Source organism: Neodiprion fabricii, chromosome 1 (assembly GCF_021155785.1).
Source record: "Neodiprion fabricii isolate iyNeoFabr1 chromosome 1, iyNeoFabr1.1, whole genome shotgun sequence".
Taxonomy (NCBI): Eukaryota; Metazoa; Arthropoda; class Insecta; order Hymenoptera; family Diprionidae; genus Neodiprion; species Neodiprion fabricii.
Window position 1 is genome coordinate 10,182,592 of NC_060239.1, and position 13,750 is coordinate 10,196,341.

The following is a 13,750-nucleotide window of genomic DNA, read 5'->3' on the forward strand; positions in this document are numbered from 1 at the left end:
GTTAAAATCTAGTACACAGATTTGTATGTTGTAGATAAGAGAAATTGATTTCCGAAAATGAACCTGTTTAGCGGAATTAGTTATGCGTTGTTGAATACCTTTGAATAGTCGCGTGAATTTGCTGAAGTAGAATATACACTTCATAACTTCTTGATACGAAGACGCGTCGTGATGTTACCGCCTTGGTCACTGTAGCGTTGCTTTCGTTATTCCTACTCCTTTCTTCTCTGCATTGGCAATTCAAAATTTACATGACAATTATCATAGTGACAGATTAATTATAATCCCTTGTCATTCGTAGGACCAATTTATGCATTCAATCCGGGTCTTTGTCGTTCGTACAGATAAAATTGCACTGAGTTGTAATGCGTACCATAATGACCGGAGCTCAAAACTATAGAACAAAATACTTAATTCTTCCATAATAATCTATTCGGGAAAACTAGACGGGTTATACTGTTACTATGCTAACAATTTTGATACAGATTGAAGAAAGAGAGGTTGAAGGTTTGAGGTCAAAGGTTTGATATCTAAAAAATAAATTTTATACCCATAAGTTGAACGTAAGTTTCAAAAGAAACATGGCAAATTGTATAAATGCAGTACAGACACACACGTTGTACAATGTAATAACTATTCACCGCGTTAAACTCACGTCTCCTGTCAACGGGCGTTGAAAACGGAAAAATTATCATTGTTAAGTAATGTATTAATAAAATTGATATACCAAGTGTGGAAATGTGCAAAATTTTGTTGCACCTACAAACATAATATTAATTATATTATGTATTGTCAATGGATTTTTCAAAGATGAAGAAAAATCAACTGCGAAATACTTTGATTAGCTCATAAATATTAGTTGTGTCCACACAATAATTGTAGTAAATGTTGTATAAAGTAGGCAATTGCATTATAGTTTGAGTAACTTGAGATATGGAGGACATTCTGTATTTATATATAATTGATTTGTTTTAAGTCTGATAAATAAGAGGGAAAAACCCAATCATTTTTCATATGCTAATTTGATACTTGACATGTTACAAATTAGAATTATTTTTCAAACAAATTCAACATAGGTCATAATTTGAAATGTATTTTTCCTTTCCAAAATATTCAAACTTTTCTATCCATTCTACTCGTGTTTCATATGACAAAGATCACGAAGATCAGTGTAACTCATAACAGTCGTGCAATTAAGCTAAACAATAATTATATCTTCTAATTACTTTCACATTTCTGCATCTCTTTCTTTTTCTTTCGCTTCACTTCCCCCGTTTTTTTTCTCTTTTTTTCATTTTACACACATACGTGAAATATTTGTATTCACTTTTCATTTTTTTCTGAAATCTGAATTCTGCTTGTGCAAAAGCTCAATTCCTATTATTCTTATTATTACGTCAAGTGTAACGTACAACCTGCAAACAATCAAGGTTCTTTAGGAATGTGCAATTATTATTGAATAATTTCGAGGAGACAGAGAAACGTTTTTACGAAAAGACCTAAAAAAAAACAACGAGGGCCATTCCATCTACATCCGGCAACTTGTCTAACCCGACCATCACTAATTGTTACCAGCCTTTTTTTCGTCAAGTTTGAAGTTCCAGGCACTCGTGTAACTTAACTGTTGCCTATTCTAACTGCAGTATAAACTTGAAATATAGTTCGGTAAGTTTCGAGGAGTGGCCGGATATCATTGGATTGACCTCTGCTTGAATATTTTTTGCACTCATTTTCAGTGCGAATCTCTTGATTTACGTTGAAAAATTTTTGTTAATTCAGAAATCCTTTTATTATACATGTAAGAAGTACGTATACTTATGTTAGAAACCAATTTGCTCTCGGGCATTTTGGAAATAGGAGTAAGTCCATAATACGTTTCAGAATTAGTCTTGAGATCGTATTGAATTGCAATAACTGCAATGTGTCGTCTTAGAACTTTAGCACTGTGTTATTATAGGCGCACAAGTAACGTATTATTTCAATTTCTGCAACGGTTCCATCACAAATTATTTTAATACATGCTATATTACGGTAAACATGTAATTGAGCTACTGCTGGTATAATAAACCAGTAATTTAAACTTTTAACATAATCGTGCTGAATTAGATCCTTCGGTTTTTTATAATATCAATGAGTTTTGTGAATGTGTTATAAAAAGGAAACATTTTTACTGGCTCATTTCATTTTGAGAAACCGATTGATTTTCAATTTATGTTGTAAAGACAATGGAATGCTTAGTACGAAGTGATAGTTATCAACAATTGGTGAACAATTGTCGTTTTACTTTACTGAATCATTATATGCATAAGTAGACTTACCATAAACTACACACACACACACACACACACACACACAAACACACACACACGCGTATATATTTATATATAAATATTATATTGTAATATATATAATAATATAATATTTATATATACATGTATACATATATATATATATATATATATAAATATTATGTATATCGTACGGTAACTTGCCGAAATTTTAGACGAATTCAACAAATTGTAAAGAAAAAGCATTTATATAAAATCGATGTATGTTCGCGCGATGTGTGATTCAGTGTGATTTTGTACAAACCGACTGGATTACGAAATTGATTGAATGTACAATGTTTTCATGAATGATATATGTCACTTATGCCAAGCTTATAAAACTTATTATATCATTATAATATTGGATCATCCTTACATAAAGTAAGTTTACTAAGTACCTTTTAATCTCTAATGTAATGGGATTACATTCGGATACGGTCTTCTTTTCTAATGATTTATTGATAATATTGAGATATACGTGAGAAATGGAACCATCATGGTCGATTGCGATTTTGCTTCAAGCGATCGATAATTATTTAACGTTGGCCAAAGTACATTATAGAGTCATACATATCTATAAGAGTACCATTCTTTGTTCCAGTGGAGTGGTCTCGCACAATATTTATTTCGTTTGTTTCGCATGTAATCCCTTTTCATCGAGATTTAAAATCTAACATTAGAAAAAGTGAAATTGATGAAGAAAATTAAGCACATTAATTACCGCATTCACCAATGAAGCGACAAGTTTGAACTGAAAGTTTTTTTATAGTAATATCACTTACGGTACGCTGCAGGTATTGAACACGCACTAAATTTATACTGAAATCGCGGATGATGTTGTATACGTCGTAATCATATACAGCCGAAAATCTAAATGGAAATCAGTGAGCCACTTGACAATTTTTGATGACACGTTGACACTCATTGCTTGCTATGTTGCTAAACAGCAGTAATTCTTCTTCAAAACCCAGATTTTTTGTAACGAAATCTTCCAATTAAACATCAACAATAAGATTCAATTGCATTTCTTCATTCGATTTATGATATACTATACAAATTCAATTACTTTTTTGCTGGTACGATAATAGTCATATTCCATCTTTACATTTTGAATTGAAATTACGTATTATTAGTCACGAAAGGGACTGTTTTGTTAGTAAGTTAGTTTACGTATGCTTATCTCGTTTGAGGTAACAAATTCTCTACCTTCAAGTCTCACAATTAGCTACGATAATAACAAGTCTCTGCGGTAAAACAAAACGATCCATTCAGAAATAAATCTGTTGTAGAAATTTAGCATAAGTTTTTATTCAATAAATATCTATAAATTACATTGGCTCAAATAATATTTGAAATATAATCTGTGTACAGCATTGTGTAGTAATAAGCTAAAAGCAATATACAGAATGTCCCACTTTGGACAGACTAGTTGTTTATCTCTGAGCCCAGAATCGTTGTATAGATGAGTATTTTACACCAAAGTTTCATGGCATCATGGACTCAGTCAGTGATAATGCTTTAACTTCTCAGAAATAGCTGCCAAGCGTCCATTTTTTGAAATTTGAATCCAGTTTTTTTTTTCCTTTTTGGCACAAAAGGTGCGTCCCTCGTCAAAACAAGTTCAAATATGTTATAATTTTGAACATGTTTTCTACTGACATCATCACCATATCGCATATTTTTGAGCTGGCATTTTACAGATTTAGATGAACGATTCAATTCCACAAACAAGATATTATAAAAAGAAACATAATATAATAGTTAAAAAGGAAAGATGAAAGTATGAAAACTAAAGTATGTAAAAAAGTACTCATATACAAAAGTATATGTTTGAATTTGTCCGGATGTGCGCTACAGCTTTTGTTCTAAAAAAACAAACGTGATTTCTGTATTAATTACTGAAGTAAATGATGCCATAACATGTCTCTCCTTCAATCACGAAAATTTTATGTAAAACATTTTTTCGCTAACGCTCCTAGTTTCAGAGATGTTTGACTGGTTTGTTAAAAATGAAACAATGCTCGTATTAAAATTTCTCATCATTTATACATTGTCAAATTTAAGGTATTGGTTAGCTGATATGCCTGATTGTGAAAGTGTCATCAACCGTGTGTCAGCAAATACTAGCCAAATATGATGATCAATGAATTGCTGTTCTCATTTAGATAAATACGAGAATATTCGAATGCACATGTGCAACCATGAATGTTGTGCGAGTTACCTACTATGACTTTTCTACTTTCAATGACAAGTCGACAAAATTTTGGATCTAAGATCCGGCACTAGCTACTGGTATCAGTGATATGTATTTCATTTTATCTGTTGGGGAATATTTTTATTCTGGAAAATGAAATTCTTGGTAAACAATTTGTGCAAAAAGAACAATCGCTCTACTGTAAATAATTTGTAACTCCTTTGGATTCCCGAACAAACGCGAGAATCTTATAATTCAACATTTAATAGTAGAATCCTTGGTACACTGAGAATAATAGTCCTCTATATTATAGTTATAAGTTTTTGATTAACATGGCCCCAATTCTTATTATGCCTTATTTTAAATCAAAGCATTTACTTAGTTACTAATTACAGATCATTTATAAAGGTGATATCAAAAACATTTGGACAAAGTGCAATCAAATCCAGTTTCACGAGAGTTCCAAAGTTTTCGTGGTTTTATAGTGAGTAAATTTTTCGTTTCACTGAGTGCATATTGACGGCTGAAAAAGAAAATTTTGCAAAATTGTTTCAACATTTTTAGTACGAGATCTGAAAATGAAATAAAACCTATTTAGTATATTCGTTTTCACTTACCAATACATCACTGCAATTTCAATGTGCATACGGCATTTTATTCTAGATATTATTAGGTAGATATATTTACTTAAATCAATTGTTAGTTACTTCAATTATGAAAGTGATATCTTAAATAAGTTCAGAAACTTGTCATAGATGAATAGATTCATCACATGGCTCGTCAAATTTAACTTGACAACAAAATTACTTCAATGAATTATGATCATTATTTAAAACTAGGGCAACGTTTTCAACACGATTATTTTAATACAGTAATTTCTGAATGCATATTGTTCCACAGCAATTTCGTAATAATTTTATGAACTAATTACGGTTTTCACCAGATTCATATTACTCACTGATATTATAAGCCAGTAGAGGATCTGTTTCTTCAATTAGGTCTCGCTTCAATATCTCTAACTGCTTCTTCATGGCAAGAGTTCAAAATTAATGTGTAGCAATTAATGAATTGTTCATAATGTTAAAACAAGAATTACATAGGTTGGAATATGCCACTATTAACGTACCGTGTATTTTACCAACATTTTCGGATATTTGTTCTAACTTGTAATTTGAGTGAATAAACACAATTTTATTTACCCAATCATAATAATGAATGTAAATTTATGCCATAATTAGAAGGAAAAAAAACTGCGTTTGAACTTAAAGAAAATTTTGGTTAAACTTTGGCTATTGGATGGCATATACATATATGTACTCTTGAAATGAAGAAATTCCGTTTACAAAAAATACAACCGACTGAATTCGCGAGACCTGATCAAACGTTGAGCAATGTGAGTTGTAAAGGCATGTAAAAGAGAGAATATAGATAAAACATAAAAGAACAAATTGAGATTAGATCTTGTCTGATCGATCCGTGGATTCATGTGTAATAGAGTAGCTCTACTTGTTTTTAGAGTCGACATAATCCACTTTGGGGTGACTTGTACTTTATTTTCTATAAATGCAATTACCGCATATGAACTGCATTTACGTTATGATCGAATGTAACAATTTATCGAACAAATAAACGGTAAATTAAACATACGCAATTGATATTCGATTTGTCCAAATTTGTCTAATTATACAGATTTAACCTTATATAGGAAATTTTTCTCAACAACGCAAATAAAAGTGCTTTTCCTATCTTGCAGAGAGAATCTTATAAAACCTATGCAATGTGAAAAAGGTACGTGTGTTCGGGCATATTTCGATTCAATTCAACGTCAAAACTGTTTACCATTTTTCATCATTTATATACACATGTTTATTCTATTAATTTTCATCCGTATACACAATACTATTTAAATATATTTGAAAATCACATCTTTCCTGTCATCTACAGTTTGAAGCTCTAATTTAATTGGGCATTGGAGCCAATAACTGAGGAGTTCCTCTGTGTAACCAATCAGAAAATACATCTTCCTGGTAGCAATGCCTCTTCGAATGATTCCAGCAATTCTAATTATGTTATGCTGGCGTTTGATAATAACTTCGCTGACAAATAATGAATGCCATGTTCCTGTTACAAAACGACGGATGAAGACGTCTTCAAGTAAAGTTTCTGCCGGTCTGTTACCATCAGTCATGTTTGCTAGAGGGAAGAGGTAAAGAAATAAAATTAAAAACAATTATACAGAAGCAAATGAAATAATGTTGACTTGTTAAGACTGATATTACTGTTTGACATTCTCAGTCCCTTTCTTTCAAACTATTACAATGTCGTTTGTCTACCACGACAGTTTCAGAGACAGTTTTTTGAACAGGGGTAACATTTTACTACACACGATTCATGAGCATGAAGTTGGTACCATTGACACAATGAAGTACATGTTAACAATAGCTAGTTTGCAGCTATTGTTTCGATAAATAGAAGCATACTCACTTTGTACCTACGACTCCTGCAAACTAATTCTAAAGTAGCATATGATCTATTTGTTTCTTTGATAATTCGTTACGCTCACACTAGTAACTTCAAGCTTGTATGAATTTAGCATCAAATGAATCCGCAACCACATAAAAACTTAAATCTGAGTTCCGTACAAGTGTTCCACGAATTCCACCCCTTCCTGTGAGCGATGTAGTGAGGAGGATTGGCCATCTCATAGGTGAGTGGCCTGTCCCGCTTCGTTGTTACTCGATATCTGCCTGCCACTACTTTTGCAGCAACTGGTGTCACGTGGATTTGTCTTTGTATGCATGCTTTTTCTAACCCTGGAAGTGCCTGGGGAGAGTTATAGCTTTTAAAAGTGGTCTATGTTCAATCGAAGAGTTTCTAACTTCACTTAACCTCAAACATCGCTAATCACACAAAGTTTTTTAAAGGGAACCTAATTCGAATGGAATTCACTAACCATCATAATATGCTATTACTCACATTGCGGAGGCTCACTATTAGAGCCATATTCGTCTGTTCGTTACTCTTTCGTCCAGAACCTGCTATCGAACTTAGCCGCTTTCTTCGTTCCTTGGTTTGTTGATGTTCTCGAAACAATACCTGTTAAGACGCGCCAACTAAATCATAGTATAAATTCAGTGATGCGAACCACCGAAGTACAGAATATCGCCAAATGCGATTTGAGCTTAGAGCATACACTGTATATATACTATAAAGACAGTTGCCCTAATGGGCTTTGGTGTAACAGCCGAAAGTCGTCGTGCGCTTGCGCTCCCTGAGATGTTCCAATGGTAAAGTTGAGAACTTATTGCAGAACATCAGAGGGTTCCGGATTTCGACATGCTGCTGGCTGCATTCACCTTCCCAGTAACAGTCTTCGCAATGGTAACCGCATGCCAGTACTCAGCCTGTGTATACTTACCGACTTGTCGGCGATACATGAAATTAATAATGAAAATGAATTTCTTCCCAAATTCGTAGCAAAAAAGTGATTTGATTGAAGTATAGGTATCCAAAAGAAGAATGTATAAATAGATTATGAATAATAATGGATCAAATGTAATAACGATGCAGAGAACAAAACAACTCATAGATAATGCTAAATTCCCGTGAGACAAAAATTGAGGGTACGGATTGACACCCAGGTCTAGGGTTTTTTTCCGTGAGGGACGTGATGCATACAATAAATTTTATGATTTGTCATAAGACAAACTGGGTTATCTACAATAATACGGCCATAATATGAGAAGAGAAGAATTATTCATTTCAAAATGGGATCCTAGTCGACACGCGCTCGATGTATTCCATAACATTAATATTCATAATTATTCCAACAACTTTTCATTTGCTCTCTGGATCTTGAATTTTCGTAGGCATATAATAGAAACGCTGTTTTAGCTAGTCGCAAGTGAAGTATCTACGTTGGGTAGAGAAGCAGAATTGTTTTTCGAAAAGTGTTCGGATGCAAAAATATTCAGAGTAACTGTAATACATCACGGATGCGCTAATTTCGATCGAGATGAAATGGATGCTCCGTATGTGACACAGTATTTAACGCTGCGTAGTGATTTAAAGACCTAAACAGGTGATAGGGAGAGAAAGAACGAAGCTTCTTAACACTTCGAGTGTATTTTGACACACATTTGAAAGATACGAGCACAATTTTTCATCATCCAACTGTCGCAGAACGGCAGCGTTATCAGCTGACCCGTTAACTGAAGGATATATCTTCGTGCGTATTTCTTGTATGAAATGTGAAAACTAAAATCATTATACATCATATCATATCATCATACATCATACATCATACATCGTACATCATACATCGTCATACATCATACATCACACATCGTACATCATACATCATCATACATAGTATCAAAGTTCGAAACCATAGTTTGGATGTCGGACGTTCAGAAAGTGACGTCACCAATTCAAAATCAGCTAGCCGAATTCCTCAGTCTGGAAACAACCGCGCAGTAGAGCGGACGGATGAGAGTCGCGCTCCGCAAATTTCGAGTACCGGGTTCTCAACCTCTCGGATCCCGCGCTTCGGGTCCGCTACGTATTTCGAGTACCGGGTTCTCAACCTCCCGGATCTACAATAAATTATTTCAATTCGTTTTTCGCGCAAGCCGAAATTCAGTAGCTGTCAGTCCGCTAACAAAATTTCTCGACTTCCACGATAAGCGCTCCGTGGTTCCTGTTCACGTTTACAATAAATTATTTCAATTCGTTTTTCGCGCAAGCCGAAATTCAGTAGCTGTCAGTCCGCTAACAAAATTTCTCGACTTCCACGATAAGCGCTCCGTGGTTCCTGTTCACGTTTACAATAAATTATTTCAATTCGTTTTTCGCGCAAGCCGAAATTCAGTAGCTGTCAGTCCGCTAACAAAATTTCTCGACTTCCACGATAAGCGCTCCGTGGTTCCTGTTCACGTTTACAATAAATTATTTCAATTCGTTTTTCGCGCAAGCCGAAATTCAGTAGCTGTCAGTCCGCTAATGAAATTTCTCGACTTCCACGATAAGCGCTCCGTGGTTCCTGGTTCACGTTTACAATAAATTATTTCAATTCGTTTTTCGCGCAAGCCAAAATTCAGTAGCTGTCAGTCCGCTAACAAAATTTCTCGACTTCCACGATAAGCGCTCCGTGGTTCCTGTTCACGTTTACAATAAATTATTTCAATTCGTTTTTCGCGCAAGCCGAAATTCAGTAGCTGTCAGTCCGCTAATGAAATTTCTCGACTTCCACGATAAGCGCTCCGTGGTTCCTGGTTCACGTTTACAACAAATTATTTCAATTCGTTTTTCGCGCAAGCCGAAATTCAGTAGCTGTCAGTCCGCTAACAAAATTTCTCGACTTCCACGATAAGCGCTCCGTGGTTCCTGTTCACGTTTACAATAAATTATTTCAATTCGTTTTTCGCGCAAGCCGAAATTCAGTAGCTGTCAGTCCGCTAACAAAATTTCTCGACTTCCACGATAAGCGCTCCGTGGTTCCTGTTCACGTTTACAATAAATTATTTCAATTCGTTTTTCGCGCAAGCCGAAATTCAGTAGCTGTCAGTCCGCTAACAAAATTTCTCGACTTCCACGATAAGCGCTCCGTGGTTCCTGTTCACGTTTACAATAAATTATTTCAATTCGTTTTTCGCGCAAGCCGAAATTCAGTAGCTGTCAGTCCGCTAACAAAATTTCTCGACTTCCACGATAAGCGCTCCGTGGTTCCTGTTCACGTTTACAATAAATTATTTCAATTCGTTTTTCGCGCAAGCCGAAATTCAGTAGCTGTCAGTCCGCTAACAAAATTTCTCGACTTCCACGATAAGCGCTCCGTGGTTCCTGTTCACGTTTACAATAAATTATTTCAATTCGTTTTTCGCGCAAGCCGAAATTCAGTAGCTGTCAGTCCGCTAACAAAATTTCTCGACTTCCACGATAAGCGCTCCGTGGTTCCTGTTCACGTTTACAATAAATTATTTCAATTCGTTTTTCGCGCAAGCCGAAATTCAGTAGCTGTCAGTCCGCTAACAAAATTTCTCGACTTCCACGATAAGCGCTCCGTGGTTCCTGTTCACGTTTACAATAAATTATTTCAATTCGTTTTTCGCGCAAGCCGAAATTCAGTAGCTGTCAGTCCGCTAACAAAATTTCTCGACTTCCACGATAAGCGCTCCGTGGTTCCTGTTCACGTTTACAATAAATTATTTCAATTCGTTTTTCGCGCAAGCCGAAATTCAGTAGCTGTCAGTCCGCTAACAAAATTTCTCGACTTCCACGATAAGCGCTCCGTGGTTCCTGTTCACGTTTACAATAAATTATTTCAATTCGTTTTTCGCGCAAGCCGAAATTCAGTAGCTGTCAGTCCGCTAACAAAATTTCTCGACTTCCACGATAAGCGCTCCGTGGTTCCTGTTCACGTTTACAATAAATTATTTCAATTCGTTTTTCGCGCAAGCCGAAATTCAGTAGCTGTCAGTCCGCTAACAAAATTTCTCGACTTCCACGATAAGCGCTCCGTGGTTCCTGTTCACGTTTACAATAAATTATTTCAATTCGTTTTTCGGACAACCCCAAATTCAATAGCTGTCAGTACGCTAATAAAATTTCTATAACTTTATAATCTTCTCATAATCTTTCTGGTAGATTATATCGATCAAAAAATTATATCAAACCTTACACATTATTTTTGATTTGTTCTCACGCTGAAAATATTTATTAGTATTCGGGGTATAACTCGAGGTGGTTGAAGGTGGTCGGAGGTGGACGAGGAGGAGTACGAGGAGGACGAGGATTTGTGCTGGGTGAGTAAAACACTTTTATAACATTTGATGGCAATTATAATTATATTTCATCTGAAATATTACAAACTTGTCACGTTTACAATAAATTATTTCAATTCATTTTTCGTGCAAGCACATATTCAGTAGCTATGAATAATCTTATACAATTTATTCTATTATCAATCAATTATTTAATATTCTTATAATATTTAATGGCAATTGTAATTATATTTCATCTGAAATATTACAAACTTGTCACGTTTACAATAAATTATTTCAATTCATTTTTCGTGCAAGCACATATTCAGTAGCTATGAATAATCTTATACAATTTATTCTATTATCAATTAATTATTTAATATTCTTATAATATTTAATGGCAATTGTAATTATATTTCATCTGAAATATTACAAACTTGTCACGTTTACAATAAATTATTTCAATTCATTTTTCGTGCAAGCACATATTCAGTAGCTATGAATAATCTTATACAATTTATTCTATTATCAATTAATTATTTAATGTTCTTATAATATTTAATGGCAATTGTAATTATATTTCATCTGAAATATTACAAACTTGTCACGTTTACAATAAATTATTTCAATTCATTTTTCGTGCAAGCACATATTCAGTAGCTATGAATAATCTTGTACAATTTATTATATTATTAATTAATCGATTAAATACATTAATCCTTACACAATATTTTCGATGTCTTCCTATACTAAAAATATTTATTACTATTCCAGGTATTACCCGAGGTGGTCGGAGGTGGACGAGGAGGAGGACGAGCTGGACGAGGAGGAGGACCAGGTGGACCAGGAGGACGACGAGGTGGACGAGGAGGAGGCGGGGTGGGTCGTGGGAGAGGACCTCTCCTCTCCTCAGAGGAGAGGAGGAGGCGGGGTGGGTTGTGGGAGAGGACCTCTCCTCTCCTCAGAGGAGAGGAGGAGGCGGGGTGGGTTGTGGGAGAGGACCTCTCCTCTCCTCAGAGGAGAGGAGGGGGAGGGGCAGGGAAGGGGGAAGGGATGGGACGGGAAGGGGCGGGGAGGGCGGCGGGGAGGGGTGGGCGGCGGGGAGGGGGAAGGGAAGGGGAGGGGTGGGTGGCGGGAGGGGGGCGGGCGGGCGGGAGAGGGAGGGAGGGAAGGTGGGAGGGAGGGAGGGAGGGAGGGAGGGCGGGAGGGAGGGTGGGCGCAGGGGGGGGGGGGGTGTACTGCTCTATTAAGTCCAACGGGTTCGCATCGACATCCGTCCTCCACTCTCTCCCTCCCGCCCTCCCGCCCTCCCTCCCTCCCTCTCCCGCCCGCCCGCCCCCCCTCCCGCCACCCACCCCTCCCCTTCCCTTCCCCCTCCCCGCAGCCCTCCCCACCCCGCCGCCCTCCCCGCCCCTTCCCGTCCCATCCCTTCCCCCTCCCCGCCCACCACTCCCCCTTCCCTGCCCCTCCCCCTCCTCTCCTCTGAGGAGAGGAGAGGTCCTCTCCCACAACCCACCCCGCCTCCTCCTCTCCTCTGAGGAGAGGAGAGGTCCTCTCCCACGACCCACCCCGCCTCCTCCTCGTCCACCTCGTCGTCCTCCTGGTCCACCTGGTCCTCCTCCTCGTCCAGCTCGTCCTCCTCCTCGTCCACCTCCGACCACCTGGGGTAATACCTGGAATAGTAATGAATATTTTTAGTATAGGAAGACATCGAAAATATTGTGTAAGGATTAATGTATTTAATCGATTAATTAATAATATAATAAATTGTACAAGATTATTCATAGCTACTGAATATGTGCTTGCACGAAAAATGAATTGAAATAATTTATTGTAAACGTGACAAGTTTGTAATATTTCAGATGAAATATAATTACAATTGCCATTAAATATTATAAGAATATTGAATAATTAATTGATAATAGAATAAATTGTATAAGATTATTCATAGCTACTGAATATGTGCTTGCACGAAAAATGAATTGAAATAATTTATTGTAAACGTGACAAGTTTGTAATATTTCAGATGAAATATAATTATAATTGCCATCAAATGTTATGAAAGTGTTTTACTCACCCAGCACAAATCCTCGTCCTCCTCGTACTCCTCCTCGTCCACCTCCGACCACCTTCAACCACCTCGAGTTATACCCCGAATACTAATAAATATTTTCAGCGTGAGAACAAATCAAAAATAATGTGTAAGGTTTGATATAATTTTTTGATCGATATAATCTACCAGAAAGATTATGAGAAGATTATAAAGTTATAGAAATTTTATTAGCGTACTGACAGCTATTGAATTTGGGGTTGTCCGAAAAACGAATTGAAATAATTTATTGTAAACGTGAACCAGGAACCACGGAGCGTTTATCCCGGAAGTCGAGAAATTTTATTAGCGGACTGACAGCTACCGAATATGGGCTTGCGCGAAAAACGAATTGAAATAATTTATTGTAAACGTGAAC

General features: G+C 36.3%; 1 protein-coding gene across 1 annotated transcript; it reads right to left on the minus strand.

The window, feature by feature from the left end:
- Nucleotides 1-5,647: 5,647 nt before the first annotated feature.
- LOC124187794 (28S ribosomal protein S24, mitochondrial) lies at nt 5,648-7,737 on the minus strand. Its single transcript, XM_046579973.1, has 3 exons — nt 7,498-7,737; nt 7,164-7,344; nt 5,648-6,714 (listed from the first exon to the last, which is right to left on the minus strand). The coding sequence occupies exons 1-3, from the start codon at nt 7,522-7,524 to the stop codon at nt 6,425-6,427; spliced, it is 498 nt and encodes a 165-aa protein (XP_046435929.1). The 5' UTR covers nt 7,525-7,737; the 3' UTR covers nt 5,648-6,424.
- Between the last annotated feature and the right edge of the window lie 6,013 nt (nt 7,738-13,750).

Coding starts and splice junctions, on each gene's coding strand:
- LOC124187794 (XM_046579973.1), bottom strand. CDS start 7,524: ATGGCTCTAATAGTGAGCCTCCGCAAT. Junction 7,345..7,497: donor TAATAGTGAGCCTCCGCAAT/GTGAGTAATAGC, acceptor AACTCTCCCCAG/GCACTTCCAGGGTTAGAAAA. Junction 6,715..7,163: donor GTGGAATTCGTGGAACACTT/GTACGGAACTCA, acceptor TCTTCCCTCTAG/CAAACATGACTGATGGTAAC.